Source organism: Macaca mulatta, chromosome 12, assembly GCF_049350105.2.
Source record: "Macaca mulatta isolate MMU2019108-1 chromosome 12, T2T-MMU8v2.0, whole genome shotgun sequence".
Lineage (NCBI taxonomy): Eukaryota > Metazoa > Chordata > Mammalia > Primates > Cercopithecidae > Macaca > Macaca mulatta.
The window spans coordinates 113,221,970-113,248,949 of record NC_133417.1 but is presented as its reverse complement, the minus strand read 5'-3'; the positions used below and the strand labels follow the sequence as shown (position 1 = coordinate 113,248,949).

The 26,980-nt window shown below is 41.5% G+C and overlaps 1 protein-coding gene across 4 annotated transcripts in view; it reads left to right on the top strand.

The window, feature by feature from the left end:
* PLEKHM3 (pleckstrin homology domain containing M3) overlaps positions 1-26,980 on the top strand; it is a 209,909-nt gene that overhangs the window by 48,681 nt on the left and 134,248 nt on the right. For all 4 annotated transcript variants that reach the window (XM_015110812.3, XM_077957431.1, XM_015110815.3 and 1 more), the window contains one exon: positions 789-1,724. In XM_015110812.3, coding sequence (XP_014966298.1) covers positions 789-1,724 — 936 coding nt within the window. The remainder of the gene's footprint in view (positions 1-788; positions 1,725-26,980) is intronic.

Below are 26,980 nucleotides of genomic sequence, written 5' to 3'. Positions count from 1 at the left end.
GTATTAGCAGAGAGTTAGGTCCAGTGGCAGAAGGCACGTTCTTTCTTGTGTATTTGGTACTGTTAGGTTGGTGCAAAAGTAATTGCGGTTTTTACCATTAAAAGTAATGGTAGAAATAGACTGTTAATAGACTAATAGACTGTTAATAGTCTATTACCTAGAAAACATGGAACCCTGGCAAAGTGTGATTGATTCCTAGATTCACAAGGCATAACTAGTCACAGTCGTTCCAGTATTTCTGTTTTCCACACAGACCTCTGCATCTCACATTGATGTTGCACACTCCATTGGTGTTGCACGTTCCATGCCCCATACTTATTCTCGTACATGCGATTCCACCCTAGTTCTAGTTTTTATTTTTATTTTATTTTTAAGACAGAGTCTTGCTGTGTCTCTCAGGCTGGAGTGCATTGGCATGATTACAGTGGCTACAGGCATGTGCCACATGCCCAGCTAATTTTTTAATTGTTTATAGAGATGGGCTCTCACTATGTTGCCTAGGTTGGTCTTGAACTCCCGTGCTCACGCAATCCCTCCCACCTTGGCCTCCCAAAATGCTGGGATTAGAAGTGTGCGCCATCACACCCAGCCTGCTAATTAAAGTTTTTAGACTCAAGATTTCCCCAGCTATTTCTTGCCAATTAGGTACCATCTTGGGATTCTGCTACTTTTACTTTGTTTAATTTGAACCAGAAGACTGTCAGTCCCTGATCTGTGTGGTTTCTTGGGCCTGCCTTCTTATAACTAACTAATTCTAATTAATACTTTGCCTTTCTTTTTCTTTCTAGAACACAAGCAGACATTCCCAAACATTCTAAAGAAGGGTTACCTGGAGATTAGAAAGGACCATGACAGTTACTGGCAAAGCTGTTATGCAGAACTTTCACCTTACAACTTATACTTCTACAGCCTCGACAGCAGTGGGAATCAAAACCTCTATGCCACGTACCAGCTTTCACACTTCCAGAGCATATCTGTTTTGGGCAACCTGGAGGCCAGGATGGTGGATACTGTTTTGTATGACAACACTCAGCTACAGCTAAAGGCAGAGTCACCATGGGAGGCTTTGGACTGGGGGCAGAAGCTTTGGGAAGTCGTGCATGCTGCTGTGCCTGGTTACATGGGGCGGCAGAATGAGCTGACAATCTCACCAGGGCTTGGCCATCATGATGACTATACACAGTATCATTGTTTCCAGAAGAAAGCCAGTGGGCTGCTGTCACCGTCCCCTGTACTAGATAGCCCCAAACAGTACCAAAACATCCTCAAATCAGGGACTCTCTACAGGCTGACTGTCCAAAACAACTGGAAGGCATTTACGTTTGTGCTGAGCAGGGCCTACCTTATGGCTTTTCAGCCCGGCAAGCTAGACGAGGATCCACTGTTGAGTTACAATGTGGATGTGTGTCTGGCTGTCCAGATGGACAACCTGGATGGCTGCGACTCTTGCTTTCAAGTCATTTTCCCCCAGGATGTCCTTCGCCTCCGAGCTGAGACCCGACAGAGAGCTCAGGAATGGATGGAGGCTCTGAAGACAGCTGCCAATGCGGCCAGGAGTTCAGAGCAAAACCTGCAAGTCACACTGAGGAACAAACCCAAGGATCAGACGGGTGGGCATGAACTCAGGAAGAATAAACGCCAATCTGTGACTACCAGCTTCCTGAGCATTTTGACGACTTTGTCTTTGGAACGAGGACTCACTGCTCAGAGTTTCAAATGTGCAGGTATGAAGCAGATTTTCAGCCTAAAGCTCATTAAAGAACAATCCTGAACCCCACAATTGGAATTCACTTTAAAAATCCCCTTAAAAGGCTAGTCACAGCCACTTCCTGTTTATAGAAAGCATCTCTCCTCGAGGAGCTTACTATGTTAAAGCATCCGTCCATCCTTATCCCATGCTGTTGAAGTAAATAGAAGCAGCTATGATAAACCCCGTTGAATCAAAATGACTTGGCTAGAGCCTAACGAGACTAGAATTTAGGCTTCCTGAGTCGGACGTGATTCTATTCTCTCTGCCTTCTTGAATAAAGGTCACTGTGAATATGCATGTCACAAATTGTCTCATAAGAGACATTCAAGTCCAAAGCTGACTACTAAAACTCCTTAGGCAAGGAAAATGGCCACGGTCAGTAACTGTCATTGATCTTGACCTTGTCAAATCCTCTTAAGGTGAAATCTAGAAAATCAGTCTTGACAGAAAATGTGGGGGTGGCTAAAAGCAGGGTAGATGATGATTCAGCAGATGACCGCTGAGTCACTACGGGCTTATGCCCATCATGGGAAGCCCAGGGCTTCTGGAACTGCTATGTAAGGATGAGATGCAAAGAGGAGTTTGAGGTCAACAATCTTATTTTGTAAAAGCTTATTACTGCATCTTTCCTCTACTGCCCATTCTTCCACCTTTCCTAAAACAGTAAAATTACCAAAAAAAAAAAAAAAAAAATTGTGCCAGGCACGGTGGCTTACGCCTGAAATCTCAGCACTTTGGGAGGCCGAGGCAGGTGGATCACTTGAGGTCAAGAGTTTGAGGCAGCCTGGCCAACATGGTGAAACCCCATCTCTACTAAAAGTGCAAAAATTCACCAGGCATGGTGGCGGGTACTTGTAATCTCAGCTATTCAGGAGGCTGAGGCAGGAGAATCGCTTGAGCCCAGGAGGCAGAGGTTGCAGTGAGCCAAGACAGATCACACCACTGTGCTCTAGCCTGGGCGACAGAGTGAGACTTCATCTCAAAAAAAAAAAAAAAAAAAAAAGGTTTTAAAACTTCACTGAACCCGATCTAGATATCTGTTATAAACTAAATCAAATTATTTTCCTTTCATTAAACCCCAGTTTGTGACATTAAATTTACCATGAGAATGGCTTTAAATGGAAACCTGATTTGGAAGGTTTTAATTCAAGTCTATTAGATTTAAGTATGTTGTTTAAAAGTGATCAAGAAGCTCACCACCAGCCAAAACCACATTTAAAATTTTGTCCTTGCTCCTGCATTGAAAAAAGCCAAATAGGGGTGGCACATTGAAAACCCACGTTTTGAACTTAGGTTAGTTATGATGCTGGTCTTTTCTGTTGGAAAATAAATTACCCAAAGTGAGGATTGAGTGAATCATCCTTGCTTTGACTCAAGGACCTCAGTGACTGTGGACCAGAAACTTGCGGGGTGGGATTGGAGAGACCAGAAACACTGAGCCAGTTAAGAAGCTCTACTAGACCTGGCGTGGTGGCTCATGCCTGTAATCCCAGCACTTTGGGAGGCTGAGACGGGCAGATCACAAGGTCAGGAGTTTGAGACAAGCCTGGCCAATATAGTGAAACCCCGTCTCTACTAAAAATACAAAATTAGCCGGGTGTGGTGGTGGGCACCTGTAATCCCAGCTACTCAGGAGGGTGAGGCAGGAGAATCACTTGAACCTGGGAGGCAGAGGTTGCAGTGAACCAAGATTATGCCACTGCACTCCAGCCTGGGTGACAGAGTGAGACTCCATCTCCAAAAAAGGAAAAAGAAAAAAGAAGAAGAAAGAAGCTCTACTAGTTTATATAGATGTATCTGTAGGTATGAAAGACCTGTATTAAGTCACCCAGATACTTTTGGAAAATGGTTTTGAAATAAGGAGATACTAGTTTTAGCAGTTTTTTAAAAAATAGACATTTCAGTGTTTTATACTAGTATATATTTTTTTAAGTTCAGGCATTCAATAATAATTTACTAAGTGCTTACTCTGGACATCCTGGAATTATGGTACACTTCCGTGGCTTTAGATTACAGATGTGGTCAGCAAATCTGTTGTGTTATTGGAGTAAGGAAGAACAGCTCAGCTTAGTTCTCAAGATGTGGAGATTGGAGTAGCTGAATCAAGAAACTTTCTAGTAAAAGAGGGAAGAAAAGCCTCAGGTATTTCACAAGAGGTATTGCCTAATTCATCTCCCTCTCAGAAGTGTGCCTTCTGATGGAGGGTGCACTGCCCATGCTCTGCACTGCATTCATAGCATTCCTGACACTCAAGAGGAAGGAGAAATGTAGGTAGAAGGTGCCATTCAGCAAGCTCATCGCATCTGGGAACTGGAGAAATGAAATCAGGAAAAAAAGAAAAGTGAGCAAAAGAGGGAGAAGGAAGCTGAGTAGAAAAGAACAGGAAACATATTATATAATGGGCAGGAATAGAACTTTCTGGCAGCTGCCTTAGGTTCCATATGATAGGATGCTTCCCTTTGCTGTCTAGATTTTGTGCTCACTAAATTTGGCTTGTGGAGGATAGGTTGGATAAGGGTAGTAGTAGGGAATCAGGGGAGGAAGGCAGTCTAAAATTCATTTGCACTGCTCGACTTTTAACTTTGTGCTTTGGTTCGGAGTTCTGATGAATGGGGCAGAGAGAGACAGGTTTCTAATTTGGGACAGGGAGAAGTTGGTCTTAATTTGTATAGTATGGCACATTCCAAAAAAAAAAAAAAAAAGGAAAGAAAGAAAAGCTGTTCCATTTATATACCCCTTCTTCCCTCAGAAAGTGCTATATTCAGTTGCTTTGTGATACTTGTGGTTTACCAGGTTGTTTTTGTACCAGCACTTGAACTCTGGATTTCTTTCTTTCTTTCTTTCTTTCTTTCTTTCTTTCTTTCTTTCTTTCTTTCTTTCTTTCTTTCTTTCTTTCTTTCTTTCTTTCTTTCTTTCTTTCTTTCTTTCTTTCTTTCTTTCTTTCTTTCTTTCTTTCTTTCTTTCTTTCTTTCTTTCTTTCTTTCTTTCTTTCTTTCTTTCTTTCTTTCTTTCTTTCTTTCTTTCTTTCTTTCTTTCTTTCTTTCTTTCTTTCTTTCTTTCTTTTTTGAGATGGAGTTTCGGTCTCATTGCCCAGGTTGGAGTGCCATGGTGCAATCTCAGCTCACTGCAACCTCCGCCTCCCAGGTTCAAATGATTCTCCTGCCTCAGCCTCCCGAGTAGCTGAGATTACAGGCATGTGCCACCACACCCAGCTAATTTTGTACTTTTAGTAGAGATGGGGTTTCTCTTTGTTGGTCAGGCTGGTCTCGAACTCCCGACCTCAGGTGATCTGCCCACCTTGGCCTCCCAAAGTGCTGGGATTATAGGCGTGAGCCACCGCCTGTGCCCGGCTGAACTGTGGTTTTCTAGGTAAGAATACTTTATTTCCTCATCTCCTGTAGGGGGCAGAGTCTCAAAAGAAAAAGGCAAAAACCTGTTAAGCAAACTTCTAAATGTTTTTTAAATTACCTGGGAGACTGTTCATTATATCAGAGATTATTATAGCAGATGGAACGTTAAAAATTGATCTGTGTTTCTCACAAACACAGTTAATCTAAACCAGCTGCTTCTTCCTTTTGTACCTCTGTCTTCTAACTTTGCATCCTCATAAAAACACACCTTCAGTGAAGAAGCTGGTAGCATTGCATGTTGATCTTCCAAAATGCCAAAATCTTCAGCACATTGTTTTTGATGAATTTTGGCTTTATGTACTATTTTAAGGAGAGGCATATTCACTGTATGTCGTGGTTTTAGTGTGCCCCTTTATACTATAAGTTTTTATGTCTACTTAGTTCTTCCCCCTTTAAATAGTTTGGATGAATAAACTTTTAAAGTGGAAGATTGCACAGAGTAGCTCTTTATTATGATGTCATTTACTTGCTATTCAGGGGAGCCACAAATGTTGGCTTTTAAATCTACAAAATAGTGCAATTGGCCTTATTTCATTAAATTCTTTCTGTAAGTGAAGAATTTTCTATATCCTTCTTTAAAACTTAAACAGCCCCTGCAGAAAAAAATGGACCATGGTTATCCAAAAACGCCTGAGGTTATGGTTTTAAAAATATATGCTGATACATAACTGTATGTTTTAAATGTGTACTTGATTTTTGATAGTTGTATCTGATTATGCGTGACTGTTCCATGGCTTCCTCTGCAGCTCCAGGGTTGCACTGAGCTTAGGAAGTCCCAGCCATAGTGGTCTGCTTTTTTTTTTTTTTTTTTTTTTTGAGACAGAATCTTGCCCTGTTACCCAGGCTGGAATGCAGTGGTGTGATCTCAGCTCAGTGCAACCACCGCCTCCCGGGTTCAAGTGATTCTCCTGCCTCATCCTTCCTTGTAGCTGGGATTACAGGCATGTGCCACCATGCCCGGCTAATTTTTGTATTTTTAGTAGAGACGGGGTTTCGCCATGTTGGTCAGGCTGGTTTCGAACTCCTGACCTCGTGATCCGCCCCCCCCCCCCCCCCCGCCGGCCTCCCAAAGTGCTGGGGTGACAGGCGTAAGCCACTGCGCCCGGCCTCATAGTGGTCTTCTTGCTGTTCCTGGAACCTACTATTATCATGCCTACCTCTAGGACCCTTACACTTTTGCTAGTTCTACTTCTTGAAATTTGAAAACTTAGTTATTTCATTCATTATATTATTTGTTGTGTGCCCAGAAACTTGGAAGCACCTAGATGGGTCAGTGCTGCAGGAAAGCCAACATGGTCCTTGCCTTCATGAAATTTGCAGTCCACTAGGGAAGACAAGACATGAATCAAATAATCACATCAGTGAATGTCAAAAGGCAGCTGTGACAATTGCTACAGATGTGAGGCCATGCATTGGGTTAGAGAACTCTCAGAGATGGTGCCAGGTAGAACTATGTGAAATTGCAGATTTTCAGTCATTTTTGACCTATAAAAATAAAGACAGTTCAGATTACATTTAATGTTTGACCCTGAAGTCACAGAAGGTTCTTGAGCAGAGAAGCACTTGATGGGAATGGTATTTAGGAACAGTTAATTTGGTGGTACAGCTTTTCAGGGACACCTCTGTAGCAGCAAATGAGGCATGCTTCTTCAGTGAAATTACTGGTTGAGGTTTAAAATTATATTTGGCAATGAGGAATCTGTGCTGTTATAATATTAATGCTAAAACAAATGACTATACAGCTTATTAAAGTCTTTATGAATTACGTACCTGTATGTGATTCTGAATTAGGCTATTCACAAAATGCTCCGAAATTAGATTAAGGCAATAGCTCTGTTTTGTTTTTTTTTTTTAGTTAAAAAAAGTTTTAATTGACACAATATACATCTTTATGGGGTACACAGTGATATTGCAATACATATATATAGTGATCAGATCAGGGTAATTAGCATATCCATCATCTCAAACATTTATCATTTCTTTGTGTTGGGAACATTCAGTATCTCCCTTCTAGGTATTTGAAACTACATATTATTGTTAACTATAGTCATCCTACAGTGCTATTGAACACTAGAACTTGTTCCTCCTATCTAAGCAGCTCTATTTTCTTTAGGAATTTGACATTTGTACCTAACTATTTGCACTTAATAGATACATGGTTTTCTTGGCACTAGCACACACACATATTTTTCCTAAAATTTCCCAGCAATCAAGAAACCTAGCAATTGATTACTATAATAAAAGGGCCCAAGGACTTGTTTCTGAGTGTGACAAGAGATGCAAAGCTCACCTTTGGAAGTGTTCTCTGTTTGACTGTTTTGTAATCTGGAGATGGAATTGGATGGCCCACTGTAGGGCAGTGTTCCCAATTCTGAACCGAATTTGAACATGTTAACAGCAAAGACAGCAAGAAAAACAGTGAGCCTGGGAGATCCTCTATGCCATTTTCACTGTGTCAGGTTTTATGGTTTTACTCCTTGGCTGCTGTTTAACCTCTTGGGACTGCTGTTGGTAATTACATCTCTCTGGCATTAAGAGCTTTTTTGCTTTCCTTTTTTTCCCTCCAACCCTTGGGAGGAGTAAACCCAAGAGGTGGTGGGGAGAAGTTTTGCTGTGAATTCTTCAGCCATTTAGTGCAAATTCCTGTAATTACCAGCATTGTGTCTTCTCTGAATGGCACATAATACAGCAGAAGCCATTCCTAATTGAGACCTTACAGGAGGTACAAATCCCCTCTTTGTTCAGGCTGACAAATTAGTGCCAGAAAGTGGCAGGGTCTGAGTGGGAATCAAAGGCAAGAAACACAAAGATGGAACTTAAGGCTACAGTAATAACCCTCTCTTGTCCTGAAGGGAAAAAAGTAATGACCAATGAAAAATGAAGTTTTTTTTGTTATAAATTCCCTTGACATGACAGCACCTCGGGGCTGCTCTATTTATTTAGCAAAAGTGATTAAATAGTAATACAACAGGGCTGTCCATTGTTTCCCTGGGTGCCCCCCCTTCACAGACCCCTGCTGCCTGGGCTAATTGATTGACAATGAACCTCTGATAAAGAAGTATGTTGTTAGGACCTGGGGTAGGGGTGTGGGGGCATTTTCCTCCTCTGTGTGTGTTTGAGAGAGAGAGAGAGAGAGTTTCATTTTTGTTTGAATTGCTCTCTAGTTTTTCTTTGCCCCACCCCACCCCCTCTTTCCCTTCTTCTCTCTCTTGTCTCCCCTGCCTTATTTTCCTCCCTGCTTTTTTCCCCCCAAAGCTTTTCAGCAGTTGCTCCCAGCTAACATTCACAAACAGGTAGAGGGCAACTAGAATTGTAGGGCAGGCTTTCGATGAGTTTATCTTCGTAGCTAACTTCCTCTCCCTGTACTCTGTTTCAGCCTGAACAGCAGTATGAGAAGAAAGAAAAAGAGAAGGGGCCTGATTATTGGTGCTTTAAGGCCAGAAAAGTTGTGCTTTTTAGTTTTTTATTTGTGGGAACGGATGTCTGAAACTAGACTTTGCACTAAGATTTTGTCTTAAATTCCTTGCTCAACTTTAGAAAAAAATCTATGTACTAATAACATTTATATGCTTAGTGGGGGGAGTTGTGGAATAAGAAATAAAAACTCAAATTTTTAGCCTCCCCTTAGTAACCAAGAAGCCAAGATTAATTCTTCGAGGATAAAATCTGGCTGCTTTTGGTGTAACTTAGTCCTCCAAGGATGCTGTAAGTTGTGGGAAGATGACCAAAGGCTTCTAGGCAGATAATTAATAGCTCCTAGTTATATATGCTCATCTAGCAAAGCTGAAACTAAATCCCTAATTTAACTCTGTTACAGCTGCAAAAACAAATCATTTCAAGCTCCTATGAAAGCAAAATATATTGAACAAACATTATCGACCTTGCTAATACCACATGGCATTTCATATGATAAATGAGGGTGTATTTCTGGCAAAGGCCTGTTTTATGGCATCATTTCAACATAAAGGATACCTTTACCCTAGCAATACAAGCATCCTTGATAGAAAGTATGGGGTGGTTAATTACTCATTAAATGGCTGCCAGTCTGGAAGTAAGCAGTATTTCTGGTTTGGACCTAGTTAGTTACTTATTGGCTTCTGGGTAAATCATGTAGAATAGCAATTCTTCAGAAAAAGGGAAATTGAATTTGGGAACTTCTTATGCATGTGAGTCTAGGTGAGGAAAGATCTGTTGGTTTCTAAGTGCCCAGAAGGGTTATTGTGTATTATGCTCTTGAAAAACAAGAAGTTCTAGGGTAGCCAAAATCTGTTTTCATTCCCATGTGAAAAATTAGGGGGTCCTTTAGTAGCCAAAGTGCCAGATCTTCTAAGGAAATGAGAGGTAGAAATAAGGAAATTGACTTTCCTTGGTATCTCCAATTATTATCTTTACTACTATTTTCAAATTTGTCTCCCACTTAGAAGTAATAAGGTGAAGATTTATTAGAGTTAGGGAATAGGTATGTAGCTAATTGGGGGAGGAAAAGACAACAAAGGAAGAGTCAGATATGCCCCTCCCCCAAACATATAAACAGCTTTGATACATGAGAAATGTTTAGTGCATTGTTGCTTCTTATGTTGTATTGTCTAAGTCATTTTCTCATTGAGTGTTTTGGATTGTTGTCTCCCAGAGGAGAAATCCCTAGGTATTTATGTGTGATAAAGGGCTAAATTTTATTTTTCCAACTTTGAATACAACCGTGGAGGGGTTGCTTATAAGTAAAATCCTTAAGTGAAGTGTTAGTTGGGGGTTTTCAAACCCCTCTGGTGTGCTACACCCACTCTGACAGGCACCTTGGGATATGCAAATAAGAATGAGGTGCAGATTGTGCTCTTCAAATACTTACAGAAACACCCAGCCCCGCAAGGCTATGGAGGGCTTGAAGGGGGTGAGCCGAAGAATGGGACAGGGTGACCAAGGGTCAAGCCATCATGGCCAGTGGCTTGGAGACCATTACATCCTTGTCTCTGCCTTATGTCAGGGAATCTGTACTAGAGAATTTGAAAGCTAAAGAGCTAAAGTGGCCCCCCCGGCCCCCAACTCCGCTTTAAACTTTGTCCTTAGTTCCCACAGAATTTAACTCGGGGAAAATCTCCTTGGCTTTTGCTACCATCTGTCAAAGATAAAACTTTCTGTTGTGTGTTCATGATGTAGTAGGTGCTCTGGGAGATATAAGAGGAAGTGTAGTTGTGGTCTGTAACTCCCAAGACTTTACAGTCTGAGGGCACACAACAGAAATTGAGGAATACTGGATAAGTAGGTCAGGTCTGTGCTGTATAGCACTTAGTGTTCAGAAAAGCATTTGGCAAAGCCCTCAAAACAACACACATACTACAATCTCTGTTAACTTGGGTTATCAGAGATTGTAGTATGTGTGTTGTTTTGTGAATAATTGGCAGTTTTACTCAACGATTGTTGTCTAATGGTTCCCTCTTAGTCTAGAAGTTTGTCAGTAAAGGTACACAATAATAATGAGAAGCAGCACAATTTAGTAATTAAGAGCAAGGATTCTGGAGCCAGACTGCTTGGGTTTCCAGTTCTGCTCACGAGCTCTGCGATCCTAAGTAAACTGCTTAACCTCTCTGTACCTCCACTGTTTCATCAGATGTGAGAAAATAATCACATCTGCCTTATTAGTCTGTAGTGAGAATAAATTGAGTTAAAGGACTTAGAACGCTGCCTGGCACATAGTAAGTGTCGTATAAGGCTAGCTGTTATTATTAGGTTTGTGCAAAAGTAATTGTGGTTCTTGCCCTTACTTTTAATGGCAAAAGCCGCAATAACTTTTGCACCAACCTAATGGTATCTGCTCACTTACCACTATAATGACCTGGATAAAGATACCATAGGCATACTTAACAAATTTGCAGCTATCACAAAACTAGTTTGGAGAGCTAATATGTTGAATGACAGAATTGAGATTCTGAAATGTAAGCTAGAGGATGGATCAAAACAAACAAGATGAGATTTAGTAGGGAGAAGTAGTCCTCTCTTTGTATTCAGAAAATTAACCACAAAGATAGAAGGTAGAGAAAACCTGAGCTAACAACAGCCCATGTGGGCATACAAATGAGGCAGCTGTGAAGCCAGAATTTATGTTGCATAGCTACATGAAAACCTTTTACAAGACTGGTGCAGTAGCTCACACCAATAATCTCAGCACTTTGGGAGGCTGAAGTGGGAGGATTGCTTGAGGCCAGGAGTTTCAGACCAGCCTGAGCAACGTAGCAAGACCCTGTCTCCACCAAAAAAAAAAAAAAAAATAGCCCAGCCTGGTGGCTGATGCCTGTAGTCCCAGCTATGCAGGAGACTGAGGTAAAAGGATTACTTGAGTCCAGGAGTTCTAGGCTGCGATGAGCTATGAACATGACACTGCTCTTCAGCCTGGGTGACAGAGTGAGATCCTGTCTAAAAAAAAAGAAAGAAAAGAAAAGCTTTTACAAAACCGGTCCAGAAAGAAGAGATAATATTCTCACTGCTATCTGCCCTGGCCAGATCGTATCTGGAAACTTGAGTTATGTATGCTGTACTTTAAGAATACACATCCTAGGCTGGGTGCGGTGGTTCACGCCTATAATCCCAGCACTTTGGGAGGCTGAGGCAGGTGGATCACGAGGTAAGGAGATCGAGACCAACCTGGCCAACACAGTGAAACCCCGTCTCTACTAAACATAAAAAAAATTAGCTGGGCATGGTGGCGGGCACCTGTAGTCCCAGCGACTCAGAAGGCTGAGGTAGGAGAATCTCTTGAACCCAGGAGGTGGATGTTGCAGTGAGCCAGGATCACGCCATTGCACTCCAGCAGCCTGGGCGACAGAGCAAGACTCTGTGTCAAAAAACAAAAACAAAACAAAAACAAAAAACCACACACATCCACATCTATTGATGTGTGGTAGTGAAGGAACTAAAAGCCATAGCTTGCAAATCAATGTAACCTCGAATAGGGAAGACACAAGTATTATCCCCTCATATTTGAAGGCTGTCACTTACAGGAGAAAAGAGGGTTACTATGTGTAATCCCATTGGGCCAAGGTAACAAAAATATCCAGAGTGGATTGGATTTTTTTCTTATTTAAGAAAACTTGATGGCCATGAGTGGGTGAAAATGAGTAGAATGGCAAGAGGCCTGGAATTTTGACCTCAAGACAAGTCATTTAATTTGTCTGATCTAGAGTTTTCTCCTCTGCAAGATAGAGATTTATTCATTCAGCCTTTCTGCAAATGTTTATGGAAGCCTTACTATGTGCTAAGCACTATGCTTTCTGCAGAGTGAACAAGGCAATCAGTCTCATTTTGTGTCCTTACAAAATTTGAAAACTGGAAGCCAGACAAATAAATAAGTAATTGTAACACACAGTTGAACTCAAAGATGTTAGACTTTCCTTCCAACTCTTCCACCTCTGTCTGGCATATTTTAGAGGGACCGACTTTGGTCTGTGTGGTTCCTTTTATCTCTCATTTTGTGATCCTTTGAATGTCTATAGACAGTTAGAGAAAATGAGATTAATGTGGTCCTTCATTTAAACCTTATTTAATAAGGAATACCTTTTTCCTCTGGGGAAGAGAACTTAAACTAGTAGAAATATCAGTTGACTAAGGAGACAGGACATAGGAATTCTTTTCCTGGCTCTGATGTCTATCATTAAATAAATTACTTTTTGCAGTCTAAGTTTCTAGGCCAGGAAATAATTTTAAATAAAAATAAATGTATAAGAAGAATATGAATACATATTAAAGTAGTAATGCAAGTCTATGGAAGAAGAATGTTATATAATTTGTGTTTTAAACTATTTCATATCCTAAAATTCAAAGAGATTTGATCACATTATATAAGTAGGCCCTTTGATTTTATAGGATATAAATTTGCTTTTTTGATTTATTCCTGGTATTCTCATCATAGAAGTCACATGTTGGTCTTTGATATGTTTCAGAAGAATAAAATCATTTTGAATTTCAGAAGATACAGATCTTTTGATGGACCTTCCTGAACTTCATAGGCCATAGCTGTGCTGTCGTTTTTTTTTTTTTTTTAAGCCGTTCATTTCTCGTAGTCTTTGTTGCTATACTTTGGTCTGGAAAGTTCTTGTCCCTTTTTGTAGCTTCCTTTTTGGTTAACATTGTTCTCATCATGTGTTCATTTCCGGCGTAACTTCTAAAGAGAGTGTTAATGTACCATTGGATTCCACATTGACTTCAAAGTTTTTATTTACTGACCTTTCACTGGGAGAGAAACTGGTGTAGGTACAGTTTTAAGATAGACTTGGGTAGGTTAAGATTCTCCTTAATTTCTAGCTAAGTTCCTTGAAAAACTAAGCTTTTCATGGACCTAAGAATAAAAGCCTAAGAGGTTTTCTAAAATCTATTATACTCCCTAAAGACAGAAACCTGCTTAAGTGAAAAACTTGCCATTTTAAAATATATCACTAGGTAAAGAAATCTAGTAATATAGCAGTACCAATTTATTTCTTGCATTAATATTTTCATCTAATCATTTATATATTCAGCAAACTTGGACCACACACAGTCCCAGAAATTGAGGTGTAGGGGTAAAGTACAGGTTAATTTTGCAGTAGGATAGATGCCTGTATGTATGCCTATCCATCTTTTTACCTTGAAATATGTTAACATAAAAAAGTTTTAATTAAATTACATTAATAAAAAACCAAAGAGCGTGAAACTCCTTCCCTTTTTTCAGGTGAAAAATGGAGCAAGCCTGAAAAGCATTGAGATCAGGAGGACAGCTGATGTTTGACCATGTTGATTATGGTTCTGGATTGTACTTTGTTGAAGACTTCTGGGTGTGAAAAATCTTTTACACCCCTAAAGACATTTTTGCAAGACTTTATTGACTGCCCTCCCCTCCACCCCTAATTCTAATGCTCCAGATATAATCGAACATTTATCCTTTGCAACCTCCCTTCCTCCACTCTAACGGACTCCTGTCATGGGCCTATGACTTTGTGTTTTACTTTTGTGAGGGCAGGGCCCCAGCACCAGTGTATCTACCCCAGGATCTCTCAAAGTGTGATATGAGTACCATTTACATTAGAATCATGAGTGTGATTTGAGTAGGGATAACTGGACCCTTCCCGAGACCTGTTGAAATCAAAATCTCTGGGATTTTTTAACAAGCTTTCCTATTGATTTGTGTACATACAAAGTTTGAGAAACAATGGTTTGGCCCATAGGATGTTCCTTTTTTTCTTTTTTTCTTTTTTTTTTTTTTGAGACGCCATTGTACTCTGTCACCCAGGCTGGAGTGCAATGGTGCAATCTCGGCTCACTGCAACCTCCACCTCCTGGGTTCAAGTGATGCTCCTGCCTCATCCTCCTGAGTAGCTGGGACTACAGGCACGTGCCACCATGCCCAGCTAATTTTTGTGTTTTTAGTAGAGACAGGGTTTCACCATATTGGCCAGGCTGGTCTCAAACTCCTGACCTCAGGTGATCCGCCTGCCTCAGCCTCCCAAAGTGCTGGAATTATTAGGCGTGAGCCACTGCGCCTGGCCAGGATGTTCTTAGTGAATGGGTCAACCCATACTTCAGTTTTCTGTAGTTTCTATAGGTACATTTCCTTTAACTATTTCTTCTACATATATTTAATATGTTAGCCATTGGGGTATCAATCTGCTGAAACATCTCTAGGTTTCCATGTTTTCCTTACATTCTGGAAATGTCAATGATGTTCTGACAGGGTCTACCTGGTAGCGAGTACGAAGAAAGGAAGGAGTTAGCCCGAATTCAGCTTCCTTTTTAATACATCCTAATGTCATGCCTAATTTTTATTTTATACTCGGTAAACATAGTTGGCGTTTGAGTTTTGAGATCTCCTTTACCTCCCTCACTTTATTTGCTGCAACTGGGTCATCTTTCACCAGGATGACCATAGTGGTCTTCTAACCAGTTTTCCTGCTTTTATTCTGACTTTTTCTAAATCTTGTCTCAACTGCAACAAGTGTGATCTTATTAAAATTCAGATTGACCCCTGGTAGTCCTCTCTTTACAATTCTTCAGTGGCTTCCCACTTCTTTTGGCATGAAGACCAGCATCCTTAGTGACCCTGCCCACCCCCTCAGTTTCAACTCTCGCCTTCTTGCCACTTTCTCCCTTACACACTGTTCCAGCCACACTGGCTTTCTTCTGTTCCTCAAATGCACCACTTTCTGCTCACCCACCTTAGAGCCTTTGTATGTGCAGTTGCCTCCTCAGAGTATTGCCATCCCCAGCACGACCCGCAGCTCATTCTTCAGGCCACTAGCTTAAATGTCACTTTCTCAAGAACACCCTCTCCATCCCAGCACACCGACTTAGGACCTATCAGATTCTCTCCACTGTAATGCTCGAACTGCCATCCCCACACCCACCATTAGGTTTCCTGCTTTCACCATCTTTTCTAGGAATCCTAGGTTGGAGTCATCTGTAGATACAGTTACACATGTTTCCTATTTAGCAAACCAGTTACAATCTTGCAAGTTTCCAGGCACTTTTTTTTTTTTTTTTTAATTTTTGACTGTAGGACCTCTTAGAGCCTTTATTCTACTAATGTGAGATAAAAGTATACAACATTTCCTAACTTACTTAACCATAATACCCTCATCTGCAGGACTAGGATTCTTCAGATATAAGGTACAATCCCCTACTCTGGGCAATGCACTGTCAGAGTTTATTTGCATGGTTTATTTGCACATAATCTGTTTCAACTCCAATTGGATACTGCAATTCAGTTCTGGCGCTGACCACCCAGAATTAGCACAGACCTGGCGAATTAAAGGCTCAGCCCTCCACAAGACTGCTCCCACTTCAGATGCCAGCGCAAGTTCAGGGGTTCCCAGGACACCTGCACAGGGACTGACTGGCTACAAATCTGAGGGTTCCTACCCCTCCTCAGGTTTGATAATTTGTAAGAACAATTCACAGAACTCAGGAAAATGCTATACATACAATTGCAGTTTTATTATAAAGGATAAAACCCAGAAACAGCCAAATTAAGAGACTCAGAAGGTAAGATGTGGGAGGGCCATAAACGCACCGCTTCTGTGCCCTCTCTCTGTGGAATCGGGCTGCATCACCTTCCCATCAAATTGATACGATCCTCAATGAGGAAGCTCCTCTGAGCTTCAGTGTCCTAAGTTTTTACTGGGGCTTCATTATGTAGGCATGATGGATTGAATCATTGGCCATGCAAGTGAACTTAATATCCAGCCCCCTTCCCCTTCCTGGAGGTCAGGCTGGCTCAAAGTCCCAACCCTCTAATTGCATGGGTTGGTCTTTCTGTTGACCACCCCCCATTCTGAAGCTATTTAGTGGTCCACTATGACTCACTGTTAGCAGAAACTCAGGTGTCATTTTAGGGGCTCGTGAATACCAAAGATATTCATATCACTTGGGGAAATTCCAAGGGTTTTAGAAGCTCCCTGCCAGAGATCAGGGACAAAGACTAGACAAATTGTTATACAATAGCCCAGGACATTGAATGGACATTTCCACAGCAAAAATGGAACCTGGATGAAAGGAGGATGAATGATGGATGTGAGTCCTCCCCAGAGAATGAGGAAGCTTTGGCCTACTTGCCCTGTTTCCTCATTTCCAGTCAGCTATTCCAACACTGACAGCATCCACCTGGGGAAGGGAGATTTCTGGTGATATCTTTTTGGCTGCTTCTGGGACCAAGCAGACAAGAAACTGACCAGCTCTGGACTGCTCAGCCTGTCTGCAGCCCTCTCAGAGCCCCAACTCAGAGTGGTGGGATGATGGGCAGGCACACTTAGTGACTCTGTGATCTCCACTATCTAACCCAGATATCACTCTTAAATCTTGGCTAAAAATAGAGGGTGTTTCTTTCTTAAATGGATATAAAAGGAACCACAAAATTGATTTTATTTATTACCTTTAATTGCAAAAAAAAAAAAAAATGTAGTACTTACCATATACCACTTCCAGAAGGAAACTAGGATTCTAAAACCTAAGACATATGGGTTTATATCAATTTCCAAAAGATTGAAAAATCACATTCTAACCAGGTATATACCAGTGTACCAAGGATTGTGTCTTACCCATATTTTTTCTATGAAGGAAGTAAATAATGTAGGGCTGAACCAAAAACTTTGCTGAAAATTGCTCCCTTTTAAATCAGCAGACTTGTACCTCTGACACAGAGGATTGACTTAGTTTGAGTCTTGGTCTCCTTCTCCGTCTTCATCAATAAAGATGTTTTTCTTGAGCCCCAGACCAGACAAAATAATAGACACACATGATGTAGTGGCTGGGAGGCATCCACACTCAGTGGGATAAGTAATAAATTAGGAGCACAAGAGCTCGGTCTTCTGTTTATAGTCCTGCCACTGATTTATTATATGGCCCCGAGCCAACCTTTTCACAGTCTTGTGGGTCAGCCTCTTCAACACTCTATTTTGAGGGAAGATTAAACTGTCTTGACTATGTACAATTCAAATGTTACAAAATATCAGTTGAACCAAAAGTGACATATCCTAATTCAGTAATTAGTACATCACTGCAATTTTTTCCCCCAGAAACTACAGGGAGGCTTCCCAAACGATCTCTTAGATAAAGAGAAGTCTTACTATGGCCTAATAATGGATGGAAAACCTTTGGGAAAATGACATTTCTCATCCATTGTTAGGATAGGGAGTTTTAACTTGAGTAAAAGGTTCCTGATAATGGTAAAGGTTTCCAGGCAGCCCCTTTAGCCCAACTTTCCTGTGTGATCTTCGTCTCTCAATAATGTCACCCACCGACATGGCGTCTGAGTGCCTTTCCCTTTCCTCTCTACTCCCATTATTAGATGCTGTCTGTGTGAGCCACCATCCTTGCAGGAGTTTTACAGGTTAATAAATGAATAATACCTCTTCTTTCTTATGCCAAGAGACAGGAAGATGGGGATTAAAATATCACATATATTGCTTATAGATCACATTTATTTTGTAGAGTAGACCCCTAAATTAGATGGACTTACTCACCTGGCCACAGCTGGAGTCCTGAAGGGCATGATGTCCTCTTACCACAGCAGACAGAAACCTGCTTCCTGAAGGGCATGATGTCCTCTTATCACAGCACACAGAAACCTGCTTCCTGAAGGGCATGATGTCCTCTTACCACAGCAGACAGAAACCTGCTTCCTGAAGGCCATGATGTCCTCTTATCACAGCAGACAGAAACCTGCTTCCTGAAGGCCAAGTTGAGCATGCCTGGGTCCTTCTTCTTAACTCGGCAGTCAGATACCTAATTTCTCCATCTGTGAGGACAGTTGGATAAGGGACGGGGAGAGAAGCTAGGACTATCACTCTGGGGAATTCCCCAGAAGCAGGAGTTCCAGATAATAGGAGTTTTCCGCTTGTGTCTTGCCTACTAAGTCTAAATAACCTGATACAAATAGCTTATCTGCAAATACTAAACATATAGTTAAAAGATTAGCTTTGGAGGTGTTCACAAACATGTGCTTCTAAGGAGATAGAAAAGCCTGGAAAGAAGACAAAAAGGAAAAGAATAAAGGAAGGGAAAATAGACCAAGACAGTTCCTAAACCTGGTACAACATAAAGAATTTGGTTGGGGTAAAAATGAAGAAATTCAAGCGTGGATTTAAAGGAAGCTGATGAAAGTAATCTTTTTCACTTTGAGACTGTTCCTAGCACTACTCAGATCCACTCTCATGACTTTAATTTTATCAAATTGTTATCATTACCAAAATGGCTCAAGTAGAATTACTCTAAGAAATGCCGTCAGGGTTTTTTAGGAGGTTTTAGCAAAGAAGAGGACAGGTTTTGTTTTAAGGATACTGTAAAGTTCAAAGAGATGAGATTCTTGTAAAATATGAGGAAAGAGAAACAGGCATTAGGAATGGGGAGTGGCGTGAAAGAGAAGTCAGAAGGGACCCTGGTAGGACACTGTATGTGATAGAAGCTACAGAGTGGAGGAGACTGATGTAGGAAGCGACTTCTAAATCCAAGCTGGGAGAAAATATAAGTTCCAGAAACAGTAAGAAAAGACAGGTTGCTTTTCAGGTAACCCCCAAAAATAATCTGAACCTCTAAGCCAATAGGAGGTTCTTGGCCTTTTGAAGCAATCATAAAAGAGAGATGTTACTGGGGAATCATAAAAAGAGTGGTGGTTTAATATAATGCTAAATACCAGGGGAAATCACTGTAGAAAATGTTAAGTGCAGCATACATTGGATTCTCTCTGAGGCAAAAGTGTTCAGAACAGGACTGGGACTAGGGTAAGGCAAGCGAGGCATGTACTTTGAGTACAGAATTTAAGGAAGTACCGAAAAACTCTTAGTAATCAAGATTTTAAAAATATGTTGATATGATATTCTTTTTTTTTTTTTTTTTTTTTGAGACGGGGTCTCACTTTGTCGCCCAGGCTGGAGTGTAGTGGCGTGATCTCAGCTCACTGCAAGCTCCGCCTCCCGGGTTCACACCATTCTCCTGCCTCAGCCTCCCAAGTAGCTGGGACTACAGGCGCCCGCCACCACGCCCGGCTAATTTTTTTGTATTTTTAGTAGAGATGGGTTTCACCATGTTAGCCAGGATGGTCTCAATCTCCTGACCTCGTGATCCACCCATCTCGGCCTCCCAAAGTGCTGGGATTACAGGCGTGAGCCACCGCACCTGGCCTAATATGATATTCTTTAAAAATAAAAATTAATGTAAAAAGTCCATGATGAACAAAATATAAAAGCTTAACTAGAGACAGGATGAGAATTCCTGATTTCTCCTTTTGTTTTGGGTTCTAATATGGCTTGGCATTGGTTCAGAGAAACATTCCAGTAAGATAGTTTATTTATTTTATTTTATTTTATTTTATTATTATTTTTTGAGATAGAGTCTCACTCTGTTGCCCAGGCTGAAGTGCAGTGGTGCAATCTCAGCTCACTGCAGTCTCTACCTCATGGGCTCAAATGATTTTCCTGCCTCAGCCTCCTGAGTAGCTAGGATTATAGGTGGGTGCCACCATGCCTGGCTAATTTTTGTATTTTTAGTAGACATGGGGTTTCATCATGTTGGCCAGGCTGCTGTTGAACTCTGGACTTGAGGTGGTCTGCCCACCTCGGCCTCCCAAAGTGCTGGGATTACAGGCGTGAGCCACCACACCCAGTCGAGACAGTTTATTTAATTAGACATCTTCCTCTGAAGCTCTCAGTACTCCAAGTAGCCCAGCCCAGCATTTGTCTTGTTTCAAGGATGGTGAGGTTGACCTTCATTCCCTATCTGGGATTACAGGAGAATATATAGAGAATCCTGGTAGCCCCATGTTGAAGATAGAACTGATAGAGAAAGAGGGAGATCAACTGTGACAAGAAGCATTCTTTCCATCCACCACTAGCAGCTTTCATGTCTGAAATCAGCTCAACCAAGCCCTGATTATGCACTTGTTTTTCGAGTAACAGTTCTTGTTGAGCAGTGTTTCACCAAAATTAATTTGTGAAGAAAAGAGCCAAGCTTGGAGCAGATGTTACTAGCAGGTAGTCTAGTGGATGATGGTGCCTCTTTTTCATGGCACTATTTAACCTACCAGCATAAATCATTTTTTAAGGTAAGAAAGTAGAACTGGTGAAAGGGCTTTTCCTCCTCCCTGTAATAAATGGTATATCCATTGCTGGCAGAGAAAAGTGAGTGAGTAGGGTCAGCATACTGATCTCTTATTTTGCCCTGTTGTCTTTCTGTTGTCATAGGGTTTTTCCAACAGTGGCACTATTGACATTTTAGGCCAGATATTTCTTTGTTGTGGAGGGATGTCTTGTGCATTGTAGGATAGTTAGCAGTGTTCCTTGCCTTCATCCATAAGATACCAGTAGCTCACCCACCCACCCTACCAAAAATGTCTGCGGACATTACAAATATCCCCTGTTGGGACAGCAATCTCCCCTGGTTGAGAACCACTGTGCTACCAAAGGTCAAGGCCTACCAATGATGTCTTCTTTTCTTCATCCAGCTTTTTCTCACTTCTTTGTAAATTAATAAATGTCTTCTGCTGAAATAGATGTTGATTATTTCTACCACATAATTTTTGTTGTCGTTGTTGTTGTTGTTGTTGTCATCGCCCAGGCTGGAGTGCAGTGGCGCAATCTCGGCTCACTGCAATCTCAGCCTCCCGGGTTCATGCCATCCTCCTGCCTCAGCCTACCGAGTAGCTAGGACTACAGGCGCCCGCCACCATGCCCGCTAATTTTTTGTATTTTTAGTAGAGATGGGGTTTCACCGTGTTAACCAGGATGGTCTCCATCTCCTGACCTTGTGATCCGCCTGCCTCGGCCTCCCAAAGTGCTGGAATTACAGGCGTTGTTTTGTTTTTTGAGACAGAGTCTTGCTCTGTCGCCTAGGCTGGAGTGCAGTGGTGCATTCTTGGCTTACTGCAACCTCCGTCTCCTGGGTTCAAGCAATTCTTCTGTCTCAGCCTCCCAAATAGCTGGGATTACAGGCTCCCGCCACCATCCCTGGCTAATTTTTAGTATTTTTTAGTAGAGATGAGGTTTCGCCATGTTGGCCAGGCTGGTCTTGAACTCCTGACCTCATGATCCACCCTCCTTAGCCTCCCAAAGTGCTGGGATTACAGGTGTGAGCCACCGCGCCCAGCCACCACATAATATTTTATAATCTGAGACCTCTGCATCTTAGGTAAATTTAAGTAAAAATAGTAGGTTATAAAAACAGGACCTTCACCAACCATCATTTGATATCAGGTATATCAAATGCTTTCGGTAACAACTAATAGAATATACAGTTCAAACTGATTTATACAATAAGGGGAATTATTCTCAATCACCTGAGATTTAGGCATCAGTAGATCTGGTAGCTCAAATTTTTCGAACTTTTTTTTTTATTAAATGCTTCAAATAGCATTTTCTTCCCCAAACCATCTGCTCCTTTTAAATGATGGATTTCTCACAGGAGTCACAGGCTTGAAACATCATGAGCCTCTTTAACAGTCCCTTCACGTGCCCCCAGCATCGGTCAGTTGCCAGATCATCTGCAGTTTGTCCCCATGCTATCTCCTTCTCTTTCTCTCTTCCTGTTTCCAAGACCACCACCTAATCAAGCTCAAACTGGTGCAGTAACTTAACTAGTTCCCTCCCCTTCCAGCTTTTCTTGCTAATTAATCTTTTCAAAGCGTACATTGCAGCTGGTCATGGTAGCACATGCCTGTAATTCCAACACTTTGGGAGGCCAGGGCGGGAGGATAGCTTGAGGAAAGGAGTTCAACACCATCCTTGTGCAGTATAGCAAGACCCCTGGGTCTCTGCAAAAAAAAAAAATTTAAATCAGCCAGGCGTGGTGGAATGCACCTGTAACCTTTGTTACCCAGGAGGCTGAGGTGGGAGGATCACTTGAGCCCAGGAGGTTGAGGCTGCAATGAACCATGATTGCACTACTGTACTCCAGGCTGGGTGACAGAGTAAAACCTTTTCTCCAAATTATTTATTTATTTATTTATTTATTTATTTATTTTATTATACTTTAAGTTCTAGGGTACGTGTGCACAACGTGCAGGTTTGTTACATAGGTATACTTGTGCCATGTTGGTGTGCTGCACCCATCAACTCATCAGCACCCACCAACTCGTCATTTACATCAGGTATAACTCCCAATGGCATCCCTCCCCCCTCCCCGGTCCCCATCATAGGCCCCAGTGTGTGATGTTCCCCTTCCAGAGTCCAAGTGATCTCATTGATCAATTCCCATCTATGAGTGAGAACATGCGGTGTTTGGTTTTCTGTTCTTGCGATAGTTTGCTGAGAATGATGGTTTCCAGCTGCATCCATGTCCCTACAAAGGACATGAACTCATCCTTTTTTATGGCTGCATAGTATTCCATGGTGTATATGTGCCATATTTTCTTAATCCAGTCTGTCAGTGATGGACATTTGGCTTGATTCCAAGTCTTTGCTATTGGGAATAGTGCTGCAATAAACATACGTGTGCGTGTGTCTTTATAGCAGCATGATTTATAATCCTTTGGGTATATACCCAGTAATGGGATGGCTGGGTCAAATGGTATTTCTAGTTCTAGATCCTTGAGGAATCGCCATACTGTTTTCCACAATGGTTGAACCAATTTACAGTCCCACCAACAGTGTAAAAGTGTTCCTATTTCTCCACATCCTGTCCAGCACCTGTTGTTTCCTGACTTTTTTTTTTTTATAAGTTTACATTGCTACTCTGCTTCAAACTCTGGTTGTTCCTATGTCTTTTTTTATTTTTATTTTTGAGATGGAGTCTCATACTGTTGCCCTGGCCGGAGTGCAATTGCATGATCCTGGCTCACTGCAAGCTCCACCTCCCGGGTTCACGCCATTCTCCTGCCTCAGCCTCCTGAGCAGCTGGGACTACAGGCGCCCGCCACCATGCCTGGCTAACTTTTTTTTTTTTTTTTTTTTCTTTTTGAGACGGAGTCTCGCTCTGTTCCCCTGGCTGGAGTGCAGTGGCGCGATCTCGGCTCACTGCAAGCTCCGCCTCCCGGGTTCCTGCCATTCTCCTGCCTCAGCCTCCCGAGTAGCTGGGACTACAGGCGCCCGCCACTGCGCCCGGCTAATTTTTTTTTTTTTGTATTTTTAGTAGAGACGGGGTTTCACCGTGGTCTCGAACTCCTGACCTTGTGATCCGCCCGCCTCGGCCTCCCAAAGTGCTGGGATTACAGGCGTGAGCCACCGCGCCCGGCACTTTTTTTTTTTGTATTTTTCACATCACCATGTTGGCCAGGCTGGTCTCAAACTCCTGACCTCATGATCCACCTGCCTTAGCCTCCCAAAGTGCTATATCTTATTAATTAGGACCCCTCACTCTGAGCACTCAGGATTCTTATGTTCTAGCTTCACTTTATCATTCCAAGCTCTTTTCTTCATACTCCTCTATCTATAAGCCTCAGACAACTAGAATATCCAGTGTTTCCAAAGATGCTCCCATTTTTCTGACTTTATGAATGAATCTCCTCTCTTCTTCAAGACCCAGCTGAAATGCCCCTATGTCTACACAGCCTTCCTCGATCTTCACAACTAACAGTGATTGCTTCCTCCTTTCCTCGTTTCTTACCTTCTGCTGTTTAGTTTATAGATTTGTATTCTTCTTCCCCTCACCCTTCATCTTCAGAGGTGATGCTAATGCCTGTGAGGTCCCAGGCTATATTCATTGATGAGCTAAATTATGTTCTTTTATGTAAATTGATTCATATTTTTTGTCCTTGTTGTTTTGTCATCTGCAGGGGACAGTTTTTATAATGTCTTACAAAGGAAGATTACTACTTGGAAATTCACCTTTATAGTTGATTGGTGTTAGTCATAAAATGCCACATTGCCACTTTTATTAGGCTCTGCCTTTTAAGCAGCTGTACAACTGTGGACAGAATTACTTTTTCACCTTCTGCCTCAGTTTCTTATTCTGTAAAATGGGCATAATACCTACCTCATATAATTGGTATGAGGATTAAATGAATATAGACATACACATATATTTACATATGTTCATTTGTGTATATGTAAGGTAGTTATGACAGTGCCTGGCTTATAGTAAGCCTGTCTTACATAAGATGTTTGCTTATAATGTAAGTGTTTATCCATTTGCTTATTTCTTTATTTTTATTTTTAAATTGCTTACCATTTTCTTGAAAGACTTTGGGGAAAGAACACAGAAGTAAATGAGAAAGTCTAGTCATAGACTGTTAGGGAAAAACAGGATGAAAAAATACTAAGTTTAGACTGATTTCAATAAACTAGAAGCTGAATTTGTAAGATTTTATTATTAATATTAAACTTACCTGACACCAATAAAAGCACTATTGAAGCATCTTATCCTAAGAAAAATTAAAAGTAACTCAACAACTCAAGTCATGTCTTGGGAAGTGAAAATCTGTGTTACAGATCATTATATTTACAACTTTTGGGGTGGATATTTCATAGATAGAAAGCAGTCAGATTCTCTAAAATGGTGTACATATTTACTTACGTGCTTTAGCAAAAATCAAGATTTATTGCCTTTCAAGATAAATTTTGACTAAATATTGACTTTAGGTTCTCAATCATTGTTTACCTGAAAGACCAATAAATCTTGACACTTCTCAACTTGAGTTGGAATCTACTTGGTATTTATTAATTTGTTTCACACGATTTATAATCTTAATAACAACATTCCATGAGATTAAATAAACATTGTAGAGTTTAGCAAGTTTATATTTTCAGTCAGCAGTAATTACTTGACATGTGATTTTCACTTCATTTCTTACTTACATATAGTACCTCTAGCACTGTTAACACAACATAGGTCCTACGTGTCAAAGCTGACTTAGCTATTTAAATATTCAGAGGGGGAAAACCCAAATAACTCTTAACAGCTTATGTAATTACTTTACATTTTAAACCAATTAGTATTCAGATTGGAGTTTCTAATCTGAATTGATTTTATTTTTTTGGTTGCTTTAGTTCTGCAAGTATACTCTAGTAATACATGATTATACTTCATCGATGGCCTCTGTCTTGGATGGTTTATGTCTGTTGGTTTTAATCTCTGTTTCATGCATCTGTCTGTTCTTGTCTGTCTCTCTAGGTATAATGTGTATTGAACATTCACTGTGTCTCAGCACAGTACTAATACTTTACAAACGTAATATTTGCCATATCGTTGTGTTGACAGGGTTTTTAGAGACAGGGTCTCACTCTGTCACTTAGGTTGGCGTGCAGTGGTGCAGTAATAGCTCATTGAACCCTCGAACTCCTGGGCTCAAGGTATTCTCCTGCCTCAGCCTCCAAAGCAGCTGGGATTGCAGGTGCAGACCACCACACCTGGCTAATTTTTAGAAACTTTTTTATAGAGATAGGGCCTCACTCTGTCGCCCAAGCTGGAGTGCAGTGGTACGATCATAGCTCTCTATAACCTCGAAGTCCTGGCCACAAGCAGTTCTCCCAGCTTGGTCTCCCAAAGTACTGGGATTACAGGTGTGAGCCACCAGTGCCCGGCTAGAAATTCTTTGGTTAGGTACATTCATTGTGTCCAGGAGGAGTTACTTACTTCTCTGAGATTCTTAAGGACAGAGCTGTCCTAGCTATAGCAGCAGTCCATTCTACAAGTACCAGCTGAAGTTAACCTAAATGTGTGTCACCCATGGTAGGAACATGCTTTTTAACATGTGTCAGCTCTCTGTGCAGTGGAACTTTTTTTTTTTTTTTCCAGACAGAGTCTTGCTTTGTGGCCAAGGCTGGAGTACAGAAGCACAATCTCAGCTCACTGCAGCCCCTGCCTCCCAGGTTCAAGCAATTCTACTGCCCCAGGAGAGGCAGGGATTACAGGCGTGTACCATCATGCCCAGCTAATTTTTGTGTTTTTAGTAGGGGTTTCACCATGTTGGCCAGGCTGGTCTCAAATTCCTAACCTCAAGAGATCCGTCCACCTCGGCCTCCCAAAGGATTATAGGCATGAGCCACCACACCCGACTTGTGCAGTGAAACTTTATGAGTCAGTTTCAGCCAACAAAGAATGACAATTTCTCATATATAATCTCTCACTGCTATAAAATTTGTAGATGAAGCTGGACGCGGTAGCTCACGCCTGTAATCCCAGCACTTTGGGAGGCTGAGGCGGGTGGATCACCTGAGGTCAGGAGTTCGAGACCAGCCTGGCCAACATAGTGAAACCCTGTCTCTACTTAAAAAAATACAAAAAATTAGCCAGGCGTGGTGGCGCATGCCTGTAATCCCAACTACTCGGGAGACTGAGGCAGGAGAATCGCTTGAACCTGGCAGGCAGAGGTTGCAGTGAGCTGAGATCACGCCACTGCCCTCCAGCCTAGGTGACAGAGCAAGACTCGGTCTCAAAA